Source organism: Coregonus clupeaformis, chromosome 12, assembly GCF_020615455.1.
Source record: "Coregonus clupeaformis isolate EN_2021a chromosome 12, ASM2061545v1, whole genome shotgun sequence".
Taxonomy (NCBI): Eukaryota; Metazoa; Chordata; class Actinopteri; order Salmoniformes; family Salmonidae; genus Coregonus; species Coregonus clupeaformis.
This window is the reverse complement of record NC_059203.1, coordinates 34,806,070-34,828,264: the sequence shown is the minus strand read 5'-3', so window position 1 is coordinate 34,828,264 and position 22,195 is coordinate 34,806,070. Positions and strand designations below refer to the sequence as shown.

Genomic DNA, 22,195 nt, shown 5'->3' with positions numbered 1-22,195 from the left:
ATCGAGCCTATGGTGCGCGTCGCCAGCCCGGCCCGGTCTGTTCCTGCTCCCCGCACCAAGCCAATGGTGCGCGTCGCCAGCCCGGCCCGGTCTGTTCCTGCTCCCCGCACCAAGCCAATGGTGCGCGTCGCCAGCCCGGCCCGGTCTGTTCCTGCTCCCCGCACCAAGCCAATGGTGCGCGTCGCCAGCCCGGCCTGTTCCTGCTCCCCGCACCAAGCCTATGGTGCGCGTCGCCGGCCCGGTTCGGCCTGTTCCTGCTCCCCACACCAAGCCAGTGGTGTGGGTCGTCAGTCCGGCACAGCCCGTGCCTGTTCCACCGGTGCCTGGTCCGGCACCGGTCAGCTGCCCCACGCCGGAGCTAGAGCAATCCGCTCCACCGGTGTTCAGTCCAGCTCCGGCCAGCAGGGTCAGACCGGACCAGGGGTACTTTGGGGGGTTGGAGAGGGAGTGGGAATCATGCCCGGAGCCGGATTCGCCGCCAAGGCGGAGTGCCCACCCGGTCCCTCCCCTGTGGTGTTTGGTTGGCGCGGCCGGAGTCCGCGCCTTTGGGGGGGGGTACTGTCACGCCCTGGCTCTGGGGACTCTAGTATGTTGAGCCAGGGTGTGAGTTTTCATTTGGTTTTGTGTTCGTTCTAGTTTTGTATTTCTATGTTGGCCAGTGTGGTTCTCAATCAGAGGCAACGTGTATCAGCTGTTGCTTGTTGTCTCTGATTGGGAACCATACTTAAGCAGCCAGTTTTCCCACAGTGTTTGTGGGATCTTGTTCCTTTAGGTTTGTGTCTGAACCGAGGACGTCACGTTATCGTTTTGTTCGTGGTATTACTTTAATAAAAATATATGTTCACCTTCCACGCTGCGCCTTGGTCCTCTGTATACGACGATCGTGACATCCAGGCTCTGTCGTAGCCGGCCTCGACCGGGAGACCCAAGGGGCGGCGCATAATTGGCCCAGCGTCGTCCAGGGTAGGGGAGGGAATGGCCGGCAGGGATGTAGCTCAGTTGGTAGAGCATGGCGTTTGCAACGCCAGGGTTGTGGGTTCGATTCCCTTACGGGGATGAAAAAATAATAATAATAATGTATGCACTCACTAACTGTAAGTCGCTCTGGATAAGAGTGTCTGCTAAATGACTAAAATGTAAATGTAAATTTGATTCTATCCTATAGGATTTTATCCTATAGGAATCCAATACAAGAATCCAATAGAAAACTCCTATCAGATTTTGGAACCAGTCCTATTGGACTCCTATAGGATAAAATCCTTTAGGATAGGTTCCAAAATCGTTTAGGATTTTCTATTGGATTCTAAATATAATTCTTATTGAAATCCCATAGGATTTGTTTTACCAGGAAAAAGCAAATAAAACACAACTATAATGTCACATCAAATATTAAAAAGTACAATGATTGATATAAAATCAATGTGAGTTATCTATGCATCATGTTTTTGCATTATAGCAAGGATATTAGCTTATCTAATGCAAGTGTACACTGTTGGGTGTTACATGTATAGTTTAAAGTAGGATAACGCATATCCAGTTTTTGTTACACAGGTGGATATTGTGCCTTTAAACAGTATATTTAAGCTTTTACATTAAGTGAAATGATACAACCACAATATGAAAACATTAAAAGGAGAACTTTCCCTCCAATCTTACTTTATCCTGCCTCGAAAACAAATTTCCTATGGGGGGAAAAGACTCCATTGACCTTGAAAGACTACATTGACCTTGAACTACTCTGAAATCAAATATAGGTTATCTACACTTAGGAGTATACTGCAGGGCTCACTAATGTCCTAGTGATAGAAGAATTTGGTAATGACTAATTATTACACTCCACTTTATGAAATGTGTTAGAATCATGAGACTATAATCTAATAACGTGTGTGCGTAGGACAAGTAAATATTATGACATTGTGTTACTATTTAGCAATGTGAGTAGGAGTTAGGCCAAACAACAAAGAAGAAGGAGAACTGTTAGGCTAGACAACTTGTGACAAACTGTGAAACCAAGATAAGGAAATAGGCCTCCCAATTTAGGGAGGGGAGGAAACCGTTATGCTTGGAAGAGAGTATGAATCATGTTGCAGGATATTGTGAGGACGGCGATAACTCGAGCAAGGAGTAGACTATGATAAGAACGTGTGTGTGTGTGTGTGTGTGTGTGTGACCTGATGGTCAGGAGAGCAGAGGAAAATCACATGAGCTTACAAGATGCGTACAGTGGAAAAATACAGCCCGCCTACAGCAGGGTGTGTGTATAAAAAGATTGTACGACCATTTTGTTGCAGAGCGCTCTCAATGAATAAAGGCTGACCATTGCAGGATTGGGTCTTTGTTTAATTAATTTCTGGGAATTATTCAAAGATTTAAGAATTGTTTGACTTCAACCATTGAGATAACAAAATTCTCATGACACCTAGCGCTTGATTTAGGTGTTGTGACACTCATGCAGGTGTGTGACACTCATGCATGTTGTTGGAGGTCCCAGAGGTAATCATTGGCAAAGTTCATAATCTGAGTCATGGCGTTCAGTATCAGGATGTCCATATCATCATCCAGCACCCCCTCCTCGTGGTAGTTCTTCACTGGCAAGATGCAGTTCATGGGAACGCCCAGCTCATTACTGCAGATCTGCATCTGAGAAACGATGAAGACAAAAGGGCTGGATCAGGTCAGCGTGAGGGATGATCAGGTCAGTGTGAGGAATGATCAGGTCAGACAGAGGGAGGATCAGGTCAGCGTGAGTGATGATCAGGTCAGCGTGAGGGATGATCAGGTCAGCGTGAGGGTTGATCAGGTCAGCATGAGGGATGATCTTTGGATCAGGTCATCATGAGGGTTGATCTTTGGATCAGGTCAGCGTGAGGGTTGATCTTTGGATCAGGTCAGCGTGAGGGTTGATCTTTGGATCAGGTCATCGTGAGGGTTGATCTTTGGATCAGGTCAGTGTGAAGGTTGGTCTTTGGATCAGGTCAGCGTGAGGGATGATATTTGGAGCAGGTCAGCGTGAGGGTTGATCTTTGGATCAGGTCAGCGTGAGGGATGATATTTGGATCAGGTCAGAGTGAGGAATAATCTTTGGATCAGGTCAGCGTGAGGGATGATAAGGTCGGCGTGAGGGATGATCTTTGGATCAGCTCAGTGTGAGGGATGATCAGGTCAGCGTGAGGGATGATCTTTGGATCAGGTCAGAGTGAGGGATGATCTTTGGATCAGGTCAGAGTGAGGGATGATCTTTGGATCAGGTCAAAGTGAGGGATGATCTTTGGATCAGTTTAGCGTGAGGGATGATCCTTGGATCAGGTCAGCACAACCAAGGTTTAACGGTCGCGTTCCAGGTTGACTACATTGCAGATGTTGCATTGCATCAACTAATTGTTGCGTGCCATGTCATCAACTGTATCTTTGGGCATCAAATTGCTTTATCATATGATGTGGTCAGCTCATATGTAAAAGCGTATCCAGGCGTTATGAGATTTGGCAATGTAGTCAGCCTGGAACGTGGCCATTGTGAAATTTGATCAGATCTGAGGTGATTTACCTTCTCTTTGATTGCCTTGCTGTAGTAGATTCTCTTCACATTCCTGTTCACCAGCTCACAAGCCTTGTCTGGCATGGTCATGACAACAATTTGAGGGATTTCTGCCATAGAAATATATAAGTAATGAATATAAGGACTAACTTAAGTAACACTGTCATGTAATATTTAAAAGTCAAGAGCTACTACAGCTGAATACCCAACCATAGTTACAGTTACCATTAAGATAAGATTAGAAATGCTAAGAAACATAAAGGGTTTGAAGAGCTTACTTACCCAGTTTACTGGCTTCTGCCCTGATGTGCTTCATCTTGTCTATGACATCCTTATGCATGAGAGAGATTGTGTCCACTGTCACAATACTCACCAGACAATGAGTTTTGCCACTTAAACCGGGATTCTGTATGTATTCTTCTTTTTGGGCCGATAATGGGTGTAATGGATTGAACTGGCCAAGAAAATATAAGATTTGTCAGATGATACTACTTTGTTTGCATCTTTGACTAGTGTGTGTGTGTGTATGTTTATGACTTCTGAATTACCTCATAACCCTCAGGTAGATGGCCTTTCAGAGCATTGATGATGTCATCAGGGTGCAACCCATTTTTCTTTGTCTCCAGACCCATGACATCATTGAATGCAAAGGGAAGACATTTTTCTCCTTTACGGCCTTGAATGTAGTGAGTCTTATACTAAAAAGAAACATTTTATTTTCGATGGAAGGGATAGAAACCCACACACTCGGAAACATAAAACACATCCTCAACTGAGGCTCAGATTAACAAATATATCATTTATTTAGGACACAATGCCCTGAAATGTGCAAAGTGCAAAAAGATGCACAAAGTAAAGGTGCAAGACTAGCGTTTCAGTTCAACTGAAAGTATGTAACTTAACAGTAGAATTAAGCAATAAGGCCTGAGGGGGTGTGGTATATGGCCAATATACCACGGTTAAGGGCTGTTCTTAGGCATGATGCAACACGTGGTATATTGGCCATATATCACAAAGCCCAGAGGTGCCTTATTGCTATTATAAACTGGTTACCAATGTAATTACAGCAGTAGAAATACATATTTTGTCCTACCCGTGGTATACGGTCTGATATACCACAGCTGTCAGCCAATCAGCATCAGCCCCCCTCCCTCCCTCCCTCAAATCTCCCCCCCCCCCCCTCTTTTTCCCTCAGAAAAGTCTCAATTCGTTGGGGCATGGACTCTACAAGATGTCAAAAGCATTCCATAGGGATGCTTCCAACAGTTGTGTCAAGTTGGCTGGATGTCCTTTGGGTGGTGGACCATTCTTGATACACACGTGAAAAACCCAGCAGCATTGCAGTTCTTAACACAAACCAGTGCGTCTGGCACCTACTACCATACCCCGTTCAAAGGCACTTACATCTTTTGTCTTGCTTTTTTTTTTTTATCTTGCCCATTCACCCTCTGAATGGCACACATACTGTACAAAATCTATGTCTCAATTGTCTCAAGGCTTTAACCTGTCTGCTCCCCTTTATCTACACTTATTGAAGTGGATTTAACAAGTGACATCAATAAGGGATCAATAAGGGATCATAGCTTTCACCTGGATTCACCTGGTCAGTCTGTCATGGAAATAGCAGGTGTTCATAATGTTTTGTACACTCAGTGTATATAAAACAATTAATCCCTATGTGAAATCTCAATGGCGCATTTGAAGATCAGGAAGTCGGTTTAGCGCATTGTCATCTTACTAAGATGGCGCCTCATGGGGGGGATGTTTTGTACACTCAGTGTAAATGTGTGCTTCTGAACCTAGGTTTGGGATCTTTTTCCATGTTTCCAACAGTGTGCAGGTATCTATCCTTTCCATGATCCTACTTTTTGAAACCTACATATCTGTGACTCACTACGTTTTGTATTAAAGACCCAATGCAGACGTTTTTAGCGCAATATCAAATCATTTCTGGGTAACAATTAAGTACCTTACTGTAATTGTTTTCCATTATGAAACCAAAATAGCTTTTTAGCAAAAACCTATTTCACAAGACAGAATTTTGCTAAGACTGTCTGGGAGCTGGTGTGAGTGAGGGGCCTGATTGGAGGGCCTAATGGGAGAGATATGTAACCTGAAAACTATCTGTTATTGGCAGAGAGGTTTGGAACTCTCTTTGTTATTATTGGTCTATTAACGTATACCGCCTGATGATGTCACCAGGCAATCCAAAACTCTGCCATGTAAAACCTGCTGATTAGAAGGTCCTGTGTAAATTGTATTTTCAACTAGCAACTATCAGGAAATAACACTGATCACATTTTTTCACACTTTTACATTTACATTTACATTTTAGTCATTTAGCAGACGCTCTTATCCAGAGCGACTTACAGGAGCAATTAGGGTTAAGTGCCTTGCTCAAGGGCACATTTACGTCATTTAGCAGACGCTCTTAAACAGAGCGACTCACAAATTGGTGCATTCACCCTATAGGCAGTGGGATAACCACTTTACAATATTTTTTTTTGGGGGGGTAGAAGGATTACTTTATCCTATCCCAGGTATTCCTTAAAGAGGTGGGGTTTCAAATGTCTCCGGAAGGTGGTGAGTGACTCCGCTGTCCTGGCGTCGTGAGGGAGCTTGTTCCACCATTGGGGTGCCAGAGCAGCGAACAGTTTTGACTGGGCTGAGCGGGAACTATACTTCCGCAGAGGAAGGAGCCAGCAGGCCAGAGAGGTGGATGAACGCAATGCCCTCGTTTGGGTGTAGGGACTGATCAAAGCCCGAAGGTACAGAGGTGCCGTTCCCCTCACTGCTCCATAGGCAAGCACCATGGTCTTGTAGCGGATGCGAGCTTCAACTGGAAGCCAGTGGAGTGTGTGGAGGAGGGGGGTGACGTGAGAAAACTTGGGAAGGTTGAACACCAGACGGGCTGCGGCATTCTGGATGAGTTGTAGGGGTTTAATGGCACAGTCAGGGAGGCCAGCCAACAGCGAGTTGCAGTAGTCCAGACGGGAGATGACAAGTGCCTGGATTAGGACCTGTGCCGCTTCCTGTGTAAGGCAGGGTCGTACTCTCCGAATGTTGTAGAGCATGAACCTGCAGGAGCGGGTCACCGCCTTGATGTTAGCGGAGAACGACAGGGTGTTGTCCAGGGTCACGCCAAGGCTCTTCGCACTCTGGGAGGAGGACACAACGGAGTTGTCAACCGTGATGGCGAGATCATGGAACGGGCAGTCCTTCCCCGGGAGGAAGAGCAGCTCCGTCTTGCCAGGGTTCAGCTTTAGGTGGTGATCCGTCATCCATACTGATATGTCTGCCAGACATGCAGAGATGCGATTCGCCACCTGGTTATCAGAAGGGGGAAAGGAGAAGATTAGTTGTGTATCGTCAGCGTAGCAATGATAGGAGAGGCCATGTGAGGATATGACAGAGCCAAGTGACTTGGTGTATAGGGAGAAAAGGAGAGGGCCTAGAACTGAGCCCTGGGGACACCAGTGGTGAGAGCACGTGGTGCGGAGACAGCTTCTCGCCACGCCACTTGGTAGGAGCGACCGGTCAGGTAGGACGCAATCCAGGAGTGAGCCGCGCCGGAGATGCCCAGCTCGGAGAGGGTGGAGAGGAGGATCTGATGGTTCACAGTATCAAAGGCAGCAGACAGGTCTAGAAGGACAAGAGCAGAGGAGAGAGAGTTAGCTTTAGCAGTGCGGAGAGCCTCCGTGACACAGAGAAGAGCAGTCTCAGTTGAATGACCAGTCCTGAAACCTGACTGGTTTGGATCAAGAAGGTCATTCTGAGAGAGATAGCAAGAGAGTTGGCTAAAGACGGCACGCTCAATAGTTTTGGAAAGAAAAGAAAGAAGGGATACTGGTCTGTAGTTGTTGACATCAGTGGGATCGAGTGTTGGTTTTTTGAGAAGGGGAGCAACTCTCGCTCTCTTGAAGACGGAAGGGACATGGCCAGCGGTCAAGGATGAGTTGATCAGCGAGGTGAGGTAGGGGAGAAGGTCACCGGAGATGGTCTGGAGAAGAGAGGAGGGGATGGGGTCAAGCGGGCAGGTTGTTGGGCGGCCTGCAGTCACAAGTCGCAGGATTTTATCTGGAGAGAGAGGGAGAAAGAAGTCAAAGCATAGGGTAGGGCAGTGTGAGTAGGACCAGCAGTGTCATTAGACTTAACAAACGAGGATCGGATGTCGTCAACCTTCTTTTCAAAGTGGTTGACGAAGTCATCCACAGAGAGAGAGGAGGGGGGAGGATTCAGCAGTGAGGAAAATGTGGCAAATAGCTTCCTAGGGTTAGAGGCAGCTGCTTGGAATTTAGAGTGGTAGAAAGTGGCCTTAGCAGCAGAAACAGATGAAGAAAATGTAGAGAGGAGGGAGTGAAAAGATGCCAGGTCGGCAGGGAGTTTAGTTTTCTTCCATTTCCGCTCCGCTGCCCGGAGCTCTGTTCTGTGAGCTCGCAATGAGTCATCAAGCCATGGAGCTGGAGGGGAGGACCGAGCCGGCCGGGAGGATAGGGGACACAGAGAGTCAAAGGATGCAGAAAGGGAGGAGAGGAGGGTTGAGGAGGCAGAATCAGGAGATTGGAGGGAGAAGGATTGAGCAGAGGGAAGAGATGATAGGATGGAAGAGGAGAGAGTAGTGGGAGAGAGAGAGCGAAGGTTGCGGCGGCGCATTACCATCTGTGTAGGGGCAGAGTGAGTAGTGTGGGAGGAGAGCGAGAGAGAAAAGGAAACAAAGTAGTGGTCGGAGACATGGAGGGGAGTTGCAGTGAGATTAGTAGAAGAGCAGCGTCTAGTAAAGATGAGGTCAAGCGTATTGCCTGCCTTGTGAGTAGGGGGGACGGTGAGAGGGTGAGGTCAAAAGAGGAGAGGAGTGGAAAGAAGGAGGCAGAGAGAAATGAGTCAAATGTGGACATAGGGAGGTTGAAATCCCCCAAAACTGTGAGGGGTGAGCCATCCTCAGGAAAGGAACTTATCAAGGCGTCAAGCTCATTGATGAACTCTCCAAGGGAACCTGGAGGGCGATAGATGACAAGGATATTAAGCTTAAATGGGCTAGTGACTGTGACAGCATGGAATTCAAATGAGGAGATAGACAGGTGGGTTAGGGGAAAAATTGAGAATGTCCACTTGGGAGAGATGAGGATTCCTGTGCCACCACCACTCTGACCAGATGCTCTCGGGGTATGCGAGAACACATGGTCAGACGAGGAGAGAGCAGTAGGAGTAGCAGTGTTTTCAGTGGTAATCCATGTTTCCGTCAGCGCCAGGAAGTCGAGGGACTGGAGATTAGCATAGGCTGGGATGAAGTCAGCTTTGTTGGCAGCAGAACGGCAGTTCCAGAGGCTGCCTGAGACCTGGAACTCCAGGTGTGGGGTGCGTGCAGGGACCACCAGGTTAGAGAGGCAGCAGCCACGCGGTGTGGGGCGTTTGTGTAGCCTGTGCAGAGAGGAGAGAACAGGGATAGGCAGAGGCATAGTTGACAGGCTGTAGCAAATGGCTACAATAATGCACAGTGTTCTTATTATCAGCTGTTGTACAATATGATACAAAACACAGGAACAATGGAATTTAGGCTGCACTGGGCCTCTTTAAAAGACTGCAGAAGACCACTCTTTGTTTCTATATGTCTCTCATCATGTCTCTGTTCTGCCTGTATGTGGCTCATGTAATGTCTTAGTGTACCAAGGTATATTAGGAAGCCGTTTCCCATCCCTGAATGGTGTAGTTACATTTATTAGGCAAACCAACTTACTTTCATGGTGAAGCTGGTGCCAGTGGCAGCAGATGCCAGGGCATTATGTGTTGATCGTCCTTGGAAAACGTTGTTGACTGAGTTGATGAAGCTGGACTTCCCTGCACCGACTGGTCCATGTAGCAGGCATCTCAGCTGACCCACATCAGGATCACTCAGTTCAAAGTTCCTCAGTGCATTCACCATGGCATCTCTCGCTTGTTTACTATCAGAGACAATGAAGAGTGTTACTTCTGTTACTACTGTTACACATCTCATGGAAGACATACAGTAAGGGTTATAACATATACCATACGCTACAACAGGGATGGGCAACTCCAGTCCTCGGGGACCTGATTGGTGACACACTTTTGGTGACACTTTTGGTCCAGCCCTAGCTGGCACACACCTGACTCCAATAATCAAGGTCTCCAGTTTAGAACACTCCAACAATACTCCATACAAGAAGCTCCAACAAGACGCTACTTATGTTTTCAGTACTAGATTAATTATCTGACCCAAGCAACTACAATACAGCATTTGATCACGTGCAATTACGTCAATGATTTTAATTGGCTGATGCTTGATGCGCATTTTGAGACTGAGGTCAAGGTTAAACTTAAACTTTTTCTAATGTTTGCAAGTATGGCCCCAATAAGTTTAATCAGGTGTGCTAGCTAGGGTTGGAGGGAAAGTGTGACACCAATCAGGCCCCAAGGACTGGAGTTGCCCATCCCTGAGCTACAATAACCAGTGGATGACTAGTGTATTGAATTCCTTTTTGTTAGTATTATAAATAGGGATAGTTCAGCCAAATTACAAAATGACATATTGGTTGTCTTAGCCTGTAAGCAGTCTATGGACAAGGTAGGACAGAAATCCATGCTTTGGTTTTGTTTACCTGGCCACTTTTGTTTCCAAATGCTAACCTTTTAGCATTTGTGGCACAAATCCAATGCATGTCAATGGTACCGATATTAGCATTTTTTGTGCTTCATGTCCAATTCATCCTAAAGTATGTAAAATGTGTTATGCAGCTCAATTAAGTTACTTATAGATTATGTGGACATGACTAACAATGACATGACTGCTTACAGGGTAAGGAAACCAATATGTAATTTTGTAATTTGGGTGAATTATCCCTTTAAGTATTGTAATTACGTACAAAATGGGAATTGTATCAATATAACAGGATTTAAAGGTCCAAAGCAACCATTTTTATCTCAATATCAAATCATTTCTGGCTAACAATTAAGTACCTTACTGTGTTTGTTTTCAATTCAAGTGGTCAAAAAGAAACAAAAATAGGTTCTTAGTAAAGAGCAATTTCTCAAGCAAGAATTTTGCTAGGACTGTCTGGGAGTGGTCTGAGTGGGGAGGGGAAAACTGATCATTATTGGCAGAGAGGTTTGGAACTATCTTTCTTACTGGTCTATTGACACCCCCTAAGGTCTAAGGGCCCGGTGATAGTTTTCTACTAAGCTAACATATGGAATTGTTTTAAGATGGTCATAACAAGGATCATTTAGCTATTAGATGTTTTATTTTAGGATCCCTGTAAGTATCCCCAAAATATATTTTAAAAAGTATTTGATGAAACATTGAATTTGGCCTTACTGCTGTTAGACCATAGAAACGCATTGAATAACATATTCACACATGGTAAAACAGTTTGTTTTGAATTGTCTGTCCTGTGACAAATGAACAATTTTGCTTAACGTTTAAACTCCCTTTTTTTATTGGTTTTCTGATAAAATGATAAGAAAATATCATAAAATTCCATGTCAACTCACATGCAGAATAATGGTCCTGTTGCGTATGTATGACAACTAGGGCGTGGCAATGAAGTTACGTCTACTGTGACCCTTTACAGACATAGAACTGAGCAACAGTAACATGTCGATAGCGACAATTGATAGTTTTACTGACAATTAAACAAAGCCCACATCAGAAGCGTCTGTACCTTTTCAGACAGTCGAATTCTGCGCCGGCATAGACTGATCGTTAACACTTTACTTGACTCCAAGCTTCATAACACATTATGACATGGTCATAACCATGTCATAATATGTCATAACAGCTGACATAACATGCCATAACCTGTTATAATATGGTCATAACTCTGTCATGACCCATATATTTAGACCTGTTGTGACATATATTGCGTTGTTTTATTGCTGGTTATGACACCTACACAAGAGTGTAAAAACCCACAAAACCTACCACGGTAGTTATTTTATGGCTGGTAATGGCACCTACATAAGAGTGTCAAAACCCACAAAACCTACCACACAAGGCAAAACATTCCATTACACCATAGCCTACATGTCAACAGTATGTTTATGTTTTTAATCTTTTTTATTTATTTATTGATCATGTTAAATTATCATTGTAATTGCTCACACATTGATATCAGACATGCACCTACCCCAATGCTCTGTTGCTGATGACTGGGATGAATGCAGGAGCAGATTTCAGGAGCAGGACAAGACACCCTCATTTTGACTGACATAAGGGCATGTACATGATAGGCCTATCTGGCTTATATGATTAGGATGGTCATAATGCTTCTTGACAGTGTCAAAGTGTATTTTCATAGTCCAAGTAAAGTGACACAGGATGATCATAATGCTTCATGACAGTGTCATAAAGTGTATTTTCTACAAGTTATTAAAAATATGATGAAAAAAAAAACATGGTTGTAAAGAATTCATTACAACAACAACAAAGGATTTAAGAAACAAACTTTCAAACGCAACTAAACTTCTTGGCAGGGAAAACAACTAATTTTAATAAAAATGGGTTTTTACAATATTATTTAGGTGTCATAACCAGCCATAAAATAACACAATATATGTCACAACAGGTGTAAATATATGGGTCATGACAGTGTTATGACCATATTATGACAGGTTATGACAAATTTTACAATGGGTGGGTCTAATCCTGAATGCTGATTGGTTAAAACTGCATTCCAGCCGGTGTCTATTCCACAAGTTTCCACCAGCTAAATCTATGACGTTAAAATGCCTATTTACTCTGTTCCATCTGATTGCGCAATCCACACTCTCATCTGCTCAGCCAAGCAATTTATAAACTTCATCTCCACTATAAAAAGCATCTAGACGTTATCTCACATTTCTTTTAGACAAACATTTAGTTTATACAGCTGAGATTTGTATAAACCTTGCTGTCTTTCTCTCCGACATTTGCAACATTGTTTCAATATTCAAATTCGATCTCCAGATGTCCCATAGTAATGAACGTGTCAGTATGAGACAGACAGGCAGGCAGCTTTTCTCAGCCAGTCGAAATCATGAATCAGCATCATTTTATTGATATATACAAAGAACTATCAATAGAATATATGGATGATTTTCTAGTACATATGTTGTAGAATGAAACACCTATATGCCTTAAATGTTTATGGATTAAGAACCAATTAAAGGGTTAAAACAGAGCAGAGACATTTCTTTAGTGCAAACGCTGTGCTTCTGATAACTCCCTGCAGCTGATCTGGGTATGTCAATGACATGTGATGGAGATAAAACTTCTCGTGGTAGCTGTGTGGAGATTGGAGTAACAATGGAACTGGTGTTATCAAATAGAATATGACGTCCATCTAAACTGGAAGAGGAAATTATTGTCCAAAACTTGTCCAAACTTTTAAGTGGCACTGACCCAACAATGACAAAGAGTGCGCAATAGGCCGATGCTCTCCGCCTATTGTTCGCTCAATTAAGTTGAGCATTTTGATGACTAAAATACAGATGAGAGTCTTTTCATAGTCTTCTCTTTACAGCAATAGCCAAACTATATTTTCCCGCAATGTCATTTTTAAATATTGCGATGTGCCTGGCTCTCTACTTTTCACTGACAGTCGCAACTCAACAATCATCTATTTGGTGTTTGTTGCGCACGCTGCCTTTCCTTTCGACTGTAGGCAATGCGATTTAAAACAATCCACAATTTATTGATATTTTATAGCTTGGGGAAGGTAACGATCCTCTGTGGCCAAATCATGGTTTAGTAGCTTATTTTGAATTAATGTATTTATTTCTGTATAGACAGGAGTTGGCTAATTAGGCTATATAATTTTGGAAATGTAATTCAATTTACTCAGGGAAAGTTTAACTTCCCCTAGCCTTATGGACGTGCCGCCAGTGAGCCTATGTCAATCTACTATCCCCCATAGTAGAAAAGTTTGCCTATTCTATTGGTCAGCTTGTCGAGAAAGAAATAGCCTAAACAGACTCTGGGACAGTTGTGGAGCGATAGATCCCAAATTCATACAACCAGTAGGCCTAGGCTACATTCAAAAACATTAAAAAGCAATGAATCTGATTCAACATATCAGAACGTTTAGCTTAAAATGTTGATAAACTATTATTTCTTAGCATTATTAGCACAGCAATGCGCACAAGGCATTAGGCTACGCGCGAATGTGCATTTGGCTACCAGACAATGAAAGAAAGTTGAAAACCAATAGAACATAGAAATAAGCAACTAGTTTCAATGGCACATGGAAGTCTGTATAAAATAATTGCCTCCACGAATATAGTAGGATTTTGCCTACGCTACTTTGAAGCAAGGTAAAACATGCCTCATAATGTAGTAAAACGTTCAGGTTTCAAACAATGTTTTAAAAATGCATACTGCATTTTTATTGCAAAGAGGTGTGGCACACTGATGAATCCTGCCTTCCATTGCCTATGCATTTGAATGACAAATGGGAAGCACGCTTCAATTACCAGTTGAGAAATACAAATATTAGCTATTTTTATCGTGGCCCAAAAACAATTGATTGCATTTATAATTGTTGCGCAATGATTGGTCTTATAAAAGCGCTGTCTGACATATTTTAAACTAAAAGGCTCTGTATATGTATGCTGTGCATGCGATAAATAACATACATAATGAATATACAGTACACACGCATACATTTAATTGAAGTTATGCAAATTAACCCATAAAATTATGCGAAATAACACAAATTAACCCATAAACTAAACCAACTGGTATTTCCATTATGGAATAGGCTAAAAAGCATTATTTCGAAATCTTTTTCTTTTATTTTTTTCTCCAGGACAATTGGCCGGTGCTATTTTTATTTATCACCTCTTCAACTTTTTTTTAAGGCCAAAAGCCTGCTATTACCAGCTAACGGAAACCTTGGGCCAATTGTGACTTTAAAACAATTTTGAGTTTGCATCCCAATGTTACACTTTATATACATCAGAGAAGACTGAAATATAGCAAAACCGTTTGACATAGAAACACAAGATTTTAGGCTGTAAAATAAATGAATAGATTAATTATGAAATTATGAAAAATATTAATAACATTCCACCCATGAGGCCACTAGAGGGTGATTTGGTCATTTGACTGCAGGAAAGGGCTACTGGCTGTGATAGGAGAAAACTGAGGATGGATCCACAATACTAACCTAATTGACAGAGTGAAAAGAAGGAAGCCTGTGCAGAATAAAAACATCCTGTTTGCAACAAGGCACTAAAGTAATACTACAAAAAATGTTGCAAAGCAATTCACTTTTTGTCCTGACCACAAAGTGTTATGTTTGGGGCAAATCTAATACAACATATTACTGAGTACCACTCTCCATATTTTCAAGCACAGTGGTGGCTGAATCATGTTATGGGCATGCTTGTAATCGTTAAGGACTGAGGAGTTTTTCATTATTAAAAAAACGGAATGGAGCTAAACAAAGGCAAAATCCTTGAGGAAAACCTGGTTGAGTCTGCTTTCCACCAGACACTAGCATATGATTCACCTTTCAGCAAGACAATAACCTAAAACACAAGGCTACACTGGATTTGTGTTCCAAGAAGAGAGTGAATTTTCATGAATGGCAGAGTTACAGTTTTGACTTAAATCTACTTCTAAAACTATGTCAAGACCTGAAAATGGTGTCTAGCAATGATCAACAACCAATTTGACAGAGCTTAAAGAATTTTTTTAAGAATAATGGGCAAATGTTGCACCATCCGGGTGTGGAAAGCTCTTAGAGACTTGCCCAGAAAGACTCACAGCTGTAATCGCTGCCAAAGGCGCTTCTACAAAGTATTGACTCATGGGTGTGAATACTTATGTAAATTAGATATTTCTGTATTTCATTTTCAATACATTTGCAAAAAATTCTAAAAACATGTTTTAACTTTGTCATTATGGGATATTGTGTGTAGATGGGTGAGCAAAAAAATCTATTTAATCCATTTTTAATTCAGGCTGTACCACAACAAAATGTGGAATAAGTCAAGGGGTATTAATACTTTCTGAAGATACTGTATTTGTAGGATACAGCCTATGTAAATAGCCTACAAATACATATAGCTTATTATCATTGCACTGTTTGCGAGGAGAGCTTTATTGCGAGTACGCATTTCTTTGGATTGTGTAGCATAAATAACGTTTGATTTGATTAGCTTGAACACATGGCTACAATATACCCTACCACAGACTAAAAGAAAAGAGATAGGTGAACTATCAATTCATATAATTTATTTGCATAGATTAAACATCAAGATTTTGGTGTGGTGTATTCATGCATATCAATAAACTCTAACCTAAATGCCAACTTGACCCAATTCACATTTCCAATTGCCCACTCTGACATACAGTACCAAGATAGAACGGGCCCTGCGTCTCAACCAATAGCCAATGTAGGCTATTGGTAGGCTAAATATCCCAAGCAGGGCTACAGCAATTTCCAGAGAGGGTCAGGCTCCTTGGACTTTGCGGTGGCCACTCTGGTTTGGGTGTCCTCGGCGGAACGGTGTCACCGTAACCAAGTGGTCACATATTGTTCTGGATTCCACTGCGCAAGATGGAGTCCATGGAGTTTTATGAACTTCAAGGCAGACACATGATGAATTTGGTTTAAATGGTCAAGCCTCCGACGGGCCTCCGCAGTACACACGTTCCCTATATTCTTCATCATTCTCGCCACCGCCAGAGAGAAGACAGGGAAGAAATCACCATTTACCTATCTCTAGGCTGCTATACATATTTATTTGGTTTGTCATTCTAATGTTTTTCATGGATTTTTTATGGTGATTTTAAATACTTTATTTAGAATTTATCAGAATTAATTTTTCCAGAAATAGTTTTACCAGCTCTGTGTTTTCTAAAATTGAAAAAGGTGAGGGAGCGCAACTCCTTCATCCTCCCTATTTGGGTAGACAGTATAGTAGGCTACTTACCTCCAACATGTTCCTCTCCATTCTTGGTCAAATTCTGTGTGACACACATGGGACACATTTTGATTAAATTAACTTAATTGTTGTTTTCCAGATTCCAATACCCCCATCTCTAATTTTCTAAAGAATTTGAGGATTTTGATTACAATGACACACAATAAATGAGAGTAGACTACAGTGAATGATATGTACTGCCTTGGGACTGTTGTCAATGCAGAGCCGATTTAATCACTATAAGTATATTTTAGAGATATGTCATATGTCTCTTACCCTTTGATGGTGGTGGTGGTGATGATGGCGTTTGGCCCATGTTTGCTTTTCAGAGGGGGAATATAAAAATAGTTTTTGGGGTGAATAGTATGTCATGTCTGCACTGCAGTTATCCACGTCTGCTAAAGGCCACATACAAACAGATATGTGATTTATCTCTACCTGAAAATACATGATCTAAGTGATTGACAGTTGATCTTCAGCAGTCATGAAAGTATTTACTTTGATGAACTACTAAAATAGTGATATTGTCAGAGAGGCAGCAGCTCTTTAGAGATGATGACTTGGAATGAAATAATAAAGTCATCAAATAAAACAAATGTAATAGACACAACAACTGAAATGTTTGATTAAAGTCAAGTAATGTGAATAAATGATGGTTACCAAAAAGCACTAATTTCTCAGCACTAGGCAGGCCTTTACAATGCCGACGTACAGTGCATTCCACTGAATACATTCATTTTCTGTACTACACTGAACAAAAATATAAACATAACATGTAAAGTGCTGGTCCCATGAGCTGAAAAAAAATATCCCCGAAATTTTCCATACGCACAACAAGCTTATTTCTCTCAAGTTTTGTGCACAAATTTACTTACATCCCTGTTAGTGAGCATTTTCATACATTTCTGTCTGTAATAAAGCCTTTTTGTGGAGAAAAACTCATTCTGATTGGCTGGGTCTGGGTCCCCAGTGGGTCGGCCTGGCTTTCAAGTGGGTGGGCCTATGCCATCCCAGGCCCACCCATGGCTGCGCCCCTGCCCAGTCATGTGAAATCCATAGATTAGGGCCTAATTTATTTAGTTAAATTGACTGATATCCTTATATGAACTGTAACTCAGCAAAATCGTTGAAATTGTTGCATGTTGGATTTATATTTTTGTTCAGTATATATTTACTGCCCTATTAACACATTTGTTTTAAAACAGTGATAACATTACACTATTTTATTTTCTATTTTAGGACCCTGAGCGTATCTGAAACAAATCTGTACAAATTATTTGATGAAACTTTTGTATCTGGCCATATAAATAACACAAAGATATTAACATATCAGGTAATGCCAAATTGAAGTCTGAATTAAGTATGCTTTCAAGTGAATGAAGTGCGTCATACAGATATTGGAAAATTCAGGAAAGCAGAAGAAAGATCAGGCAATCATTGTGTATTTCATCTTTCTTAGAACAGAAGATACTGTATGTTCCTGAGAGTCTTAGCTTTTATTTTTTTTATTTTTTATTTCACCTTTATTTAACCAGGTAAGCCAGTTGAGAACAGGTTCTCATTTACAACTGCGACCTGGAATGGGGTCATAATTACTAATAGCCCAAACCGTTCCAAGGCTGGAGCCAAATTCATGGGAAGGAAACAAATTTAACATGCCACACTAGCTTTGGAAACCGCTGGGTGCAGAGTCCGAAGTCGTCCACATTGTCCTAAAGTGTGCAATTTCACAATTATTCGACCATCAAAAGCTGTCATTTACATAACAATGGCTAACTGTGAACTTTAACACCTTCTCACAAAGCATCTGTTTTGATTATGCAGAGATTGTTGATTCTGCTCTTCACAAGTCCTCACTGTCAGCCCTAGCTTTCAGGTGTTTGTGAAAGCAAAGACAGGTGGATGTCACGCCCTGGCTCTGGGGACTATGTTATGTTGAGCCAGGGTGTGTAAGTCTATGTTTTGTATATCTATGTTGGCCTGAGTGACTCCCAATCAGAGGCAACGAGTGTCAGCTGGTTGTCTCTGATTGGGAGCCATATTTAACTATCGGTCTTTTCACTTTGTGTTGTGGTTTCTTGTTCATTTCGATTCGTGTTAAACCGTAGACGTCACGTTATCGTTTATTGTTTTTGATCGTGTGATCAGTAAAATAAAAGGATATGTTCACTTTCAACGCTGCGCCTTGGTCCACTCTGTTAGACGATCGTGACAGTGGAATGCAATTTTAATGGGTTACAATTCAATTTCTGTTATAGTAAAATGTGTTATTTTGTATTTATTGTATATGCTTAATCTGTGTCCGGGAAACCGCCCCATAATGTAGAGGCTGTATAGGAACAATAAAAGACAATGTAACACATTTCCCTTGTGCACAAATTACAGGGAGCTTCTACAAACATTGCAGTGTAGCAATGAGATTTTCCTTTTACATTGCAAATGGGAAGAATATACTGTACTGTATGTATATCAAGCAGGTCCTCTACCAATATTTATCAGCAGAATAAATGGTAATGACAGACTTACCTTGTTAGTACTAGTCCCTCCTGAGACTGAGATGCTGATATAGTTGTGAAAAACGGATTGCAGCTGCTTTTATATTGCTGCAATCGAAAGTGAATTTGACTGGTGCAGTGACTTTCACTTTCCATTATTAGATATAGAATAACTAGATAATTCTACAAATCTATCAACTGGAGAGGGCAGTCTAGCTCTCCTATTTTTATACCCATTTCCTCTAAATTGGACCATTACAGGAATAGAGGGGCCATAGTTTCACTTTCAATATGACCCTGTTTTATGACTGTCCCATCTCACTGAGGATCTCAAGTTGAAGGCCGACCGGGATACTGCAGGCTGTTGTATCCAGAAAGCAGAATCCCCCATTCTAGTCATTGGGAAAATGGCAATCTGTGTGGTCAATATTCATGTAAATAAAAACATTTCAGAATACAATTAAAGTACCAAACTTGCTTCGACAGTGCCTTCAGAAATAATTCATTCATACTCCTTGACTTATTCCACATGTTGTTGTGTTAGAGCTTGAATTCAATATTGATGAACTATATTTATTTCTCACCCATCTACACACAATACCCCATAATGACAAAGTGAAAACATGTTTTTATAAATGTTTGCCAATTTATTGAAAATGAAATACAGAAATATCTCATTTACATAACTATTCACACACCTGAGTCAATACATGTTAGAATAACCTTTTACAGCTGTGAGTCTTTCTGGGTAAGTCTAAGAGCTTTGCACACCTGGATTGTACAATATTTGCACATTATCCTTTTTTAAAATTCTTCACGCTCTGTCAAGTTGGTTGTTGACCATAGATTGTCAAGAAGATTTAAGTCAAAACTGTAAATAGGCCAATCAGGAAGAGTCAATGTCATCTTGGTAAGCAACTCCAGTGTACATTTGGCCTTGTGTTTTGGGTTATTGTCCTGCTGAAAGGTGAATTTATCTCCCAGTGTCTGTTGGAAAACAGACTGAACCAGGTTTTCCTCTAGGATTTTGCCAAATTTTTTGCAGTTTTACTTTAGTACCTTATTGCAAAAAGAATGCATGTTTTGGAATATTTTTTATTCTGTACAAGCTTCCTTCTTTTCACTCTGTCATTTAGGTTAGTATTGTGGAGTAACTACAATGTTGTTGATCCATCTACAGCCATTAAACTCCGTAACTGTTTTAAAGTCACCATTGGCCTCATGGTGTAATCCCTGAGCAGTTTTCTTCCTCTCCGGAAACTGAGTTAAAGTGTAATTAATAACTTCACCATGCTCAAAGGGATATTCAATGTCTGCTTTCTTTATTTTTAGCCATCTACCGATAGGTGCCCTTCTTTGGCGTTGGGCATTGGGAAACCTCCCTGGTCTTTGTGGGTGAATCTATGTTTGAAATTCACTGCTCAACTGAGGGACCTTACAGACAATTGTATGTGGGGTACAGAGATGAGGTAGTCATTAATAAATAATGTTAAACACTATTATTGCATACAGAGTGGGTCCCTGCAACTTATTATGTGACTTTTTAAGCACATTTTTACTCCTGAACTTATTTAGGCTTGCCATAACAAAGGGGTTGAATATTTATTGACTCAAGACATTTCAGCTTTTCATTTTTTATTAATTTGTCAAAATTCCAAAAAACATTATGGGATTTTGTGTGTAGGCCAGTGACAAGATATCTCAACTTAATCCATTTTAAATTCAGACGGTAACACAACAAAATGTGGAAAAAGTCAAGGGGTGTGATTGTGTGAATACTTTCTGAAGGCACTGTATTACACCAGATATATGTCCTTGAACCGATTATAAAAAATAAAATAAAAATCACACAGAAGAAATTATAAGGATAATTGAGTTGCTACCAGCAGCCTGTAGTACCCTGGTCGGCCTTCAACTTGAGATCCTCAATGAGAGGTCGTCACTAATTACCACAGCCACAAAGTCATAAACCCTGTCTATTTCTACTATTTCTCTTTTTAAAAACTGATTTTAAACCTAACCCTAACCCTAACTACTCTGCTAACCTTATTCCTAACCCTAACCTTAAATGAAGACCAAAAAGCTCATTTTTCTTTTCATAAATTTTACGAGAATATTGTATATATTATATTGTGGCTGTGCTATCTAGTAGTTTTATTTTATTTAAAAAGACAAGTAGTTTAATATTGGAATGTATTTGGAAATAGACTTGGAAAGTATTAGAAAATACTCAAATACACTCCTATGCATTTAGCCCAGGTATTTGAAAATACTATTTGAAATAAGTATTTGAAAATACTTTCAAAAAGTAGGCTGTTTATAGGAAATTATTTGAAAATACTTCCAATAGAAGAAGTTGATTCGTGCCACATTATTTGAAAAATTATTTGGTTCATTAGGTAGGCTGGTCAGAGTTTGGCAGGTTCTAGCAACATCCCATAGCAACGGACACTAACAGCTAATCGAATCCCATTGTGACCCGGGGATGAACACTATTTGGCATGACAGGCCCTGTTATAAACAATATGAATATCATTTTTAAAATATCCCTCATACTTAGCTATTCAAAAAAAGGGCGGGACCTTGGTTTTATCTGTTCTCTAACCTGAACTGTTGAACTTGCAGAGGCTGGCCAGTGAGGCAGAACACGTTCAGCGAGGCCATCCCTGGCACGACAGCATCAAGGTAACACTACTGTAACACACCCAACCAGCACACTGTCTGTATTTGAAATGTATTAAAGATGCAGCAGAGGTTTATGATGCTAAGTAAGCACATCCCTTGTTGATGAAGAGTAGTGATGATATCAACAGTAAATGTTCACGCCACCATCATCGTCTCCTTGCTCCTCATTCACTATGGAACTCAAAGGTTTACCACCACTTCTGTTTCCAGAGTCAAATATAACTATTTCCAAATAATAATCTACTCAGAGTTGCAAAGCTTAGAATGCGCTCATCCCATCCCACACTGCATCATCCATCATCCATCCTTGTGCACAATCAAATCAAATCAAATTTGATTTGCCACATGCAAATACAACAGGTGTAGACATTACAGTGAAACGCTTACTTACAAGCCCTTAACCAACAATGCAGTTTTTTAAGAAAATTTAAAAAAGTGTTAAGTAAAAAATAGATAAGTAAAGAATAATTAAAGAGCAGCAGTAAAATAAAATAACAGTAGGGATGCTATATACAGGGGGTCGAGGTAATTGAGGTAATATGTACATGTGGGTAGA

At 41.2% G+C, this 22,195-nt stretch overlaps 2 protein-coding genes across 2 annotated transcripts; both read right to left on the bottom strand.

Annotated features, from left to right (window-relative positions):
• Positions 1 to 2,337: 2,337 nt before the first annotated feature.
• On the bottom strand, positions 2,338 to 4,059 carry LOC123492046 (interferon-induced protein 44-like). The gene is made up of 3 exons (XM_045223839.1): positions 3,818 to 4,059; positions 3,545 to 3,645; positions 2,338 to 2,640 (listed from the first exon to the last, which is right to left on the bottom strand). The coding sequence occupies exons 1-3, from the start codon at positions 3,873 to 3,875 to the stop codon at positions 2,467 to 2,469; spliced, it is 333 nt and encodes a 110-aa protein (XP_045079774.1). The 5' UTR covers positions 3,876 to 4,059; the 3' UTR covers positions 2,338 to 2,466.
• Positions 4,060 to 5,579: 1,520 nt separating this feature from the next.
• On the bottom strand, positions 5,580 to 19,069 carry LOC123492116 (interferon-induced protein 44-like). Its single transcript, XM_045224113.1, has 6 exons — positions 18,986 to 19,069; positions 16,736 to 16,780; positions 16,469 to 16,502; positions 9,270 to 9,474; positions 8,923 to 8,953; positions 5,580 to 5,614 (listed from the first exon to the last, which is right to left on the bottom strand). Exons 2-6 carry the CDS (start codon positions 16,773 to 16,775, stop codon positions 5,580 to 5,582), a joined length of 345 nt encoding a protein of 114 aa, XP_045080048.1. The 5' UTR covers positions 16,776 to 16,780; positions 18,986 to 19,069.
• Between the last annotated feature and the right edge of the window lie 3,126 nt (positions 19,070 to 22,195).

Coding starts and splice junctions, on each gene's coding strand:
- LOC123492046 (XM_045223839.1), bottom strand. CDS start 3,875: ATGCATAAGGATGTCATAGACAAGATGAAGCACATCAGGGCAGAAGCC. Junction 3,646..3,817: donor GGCAGAAGCCAGTAAACTGG/GTAAGTAAGCTC, acceptor TTTCTATGGCAG/AAATCCCTCAAATTGTTGTC. Junction 2,641..3,544: donor GCAAGGCAATCAAAGAGAAG/GTAAATCACCTC, acceptor ATCGTTTCTCAG/ATGCAGATCTGCAGTAATGA.
- LOC123492116 (XM_045224113.1), bottom strand. CDS start 16,775: ATGGGCCAAACGCCATCATCACCACCACCACCATCAAAGG. Junction 16,503..16,735: donor ACCACCACCACCATCAAAGG/GTAAGAGACATA, acceptor TGTGTCACACAG/AATTTGACCAAGAATGGAGA. Junction 8,954..9,269: donor GCACCAGCTTCACCATGAAA/GTAAGTTGGTTT, acceptor CTCTCTGCACAG/GCTACACAAACGCCCCACAC.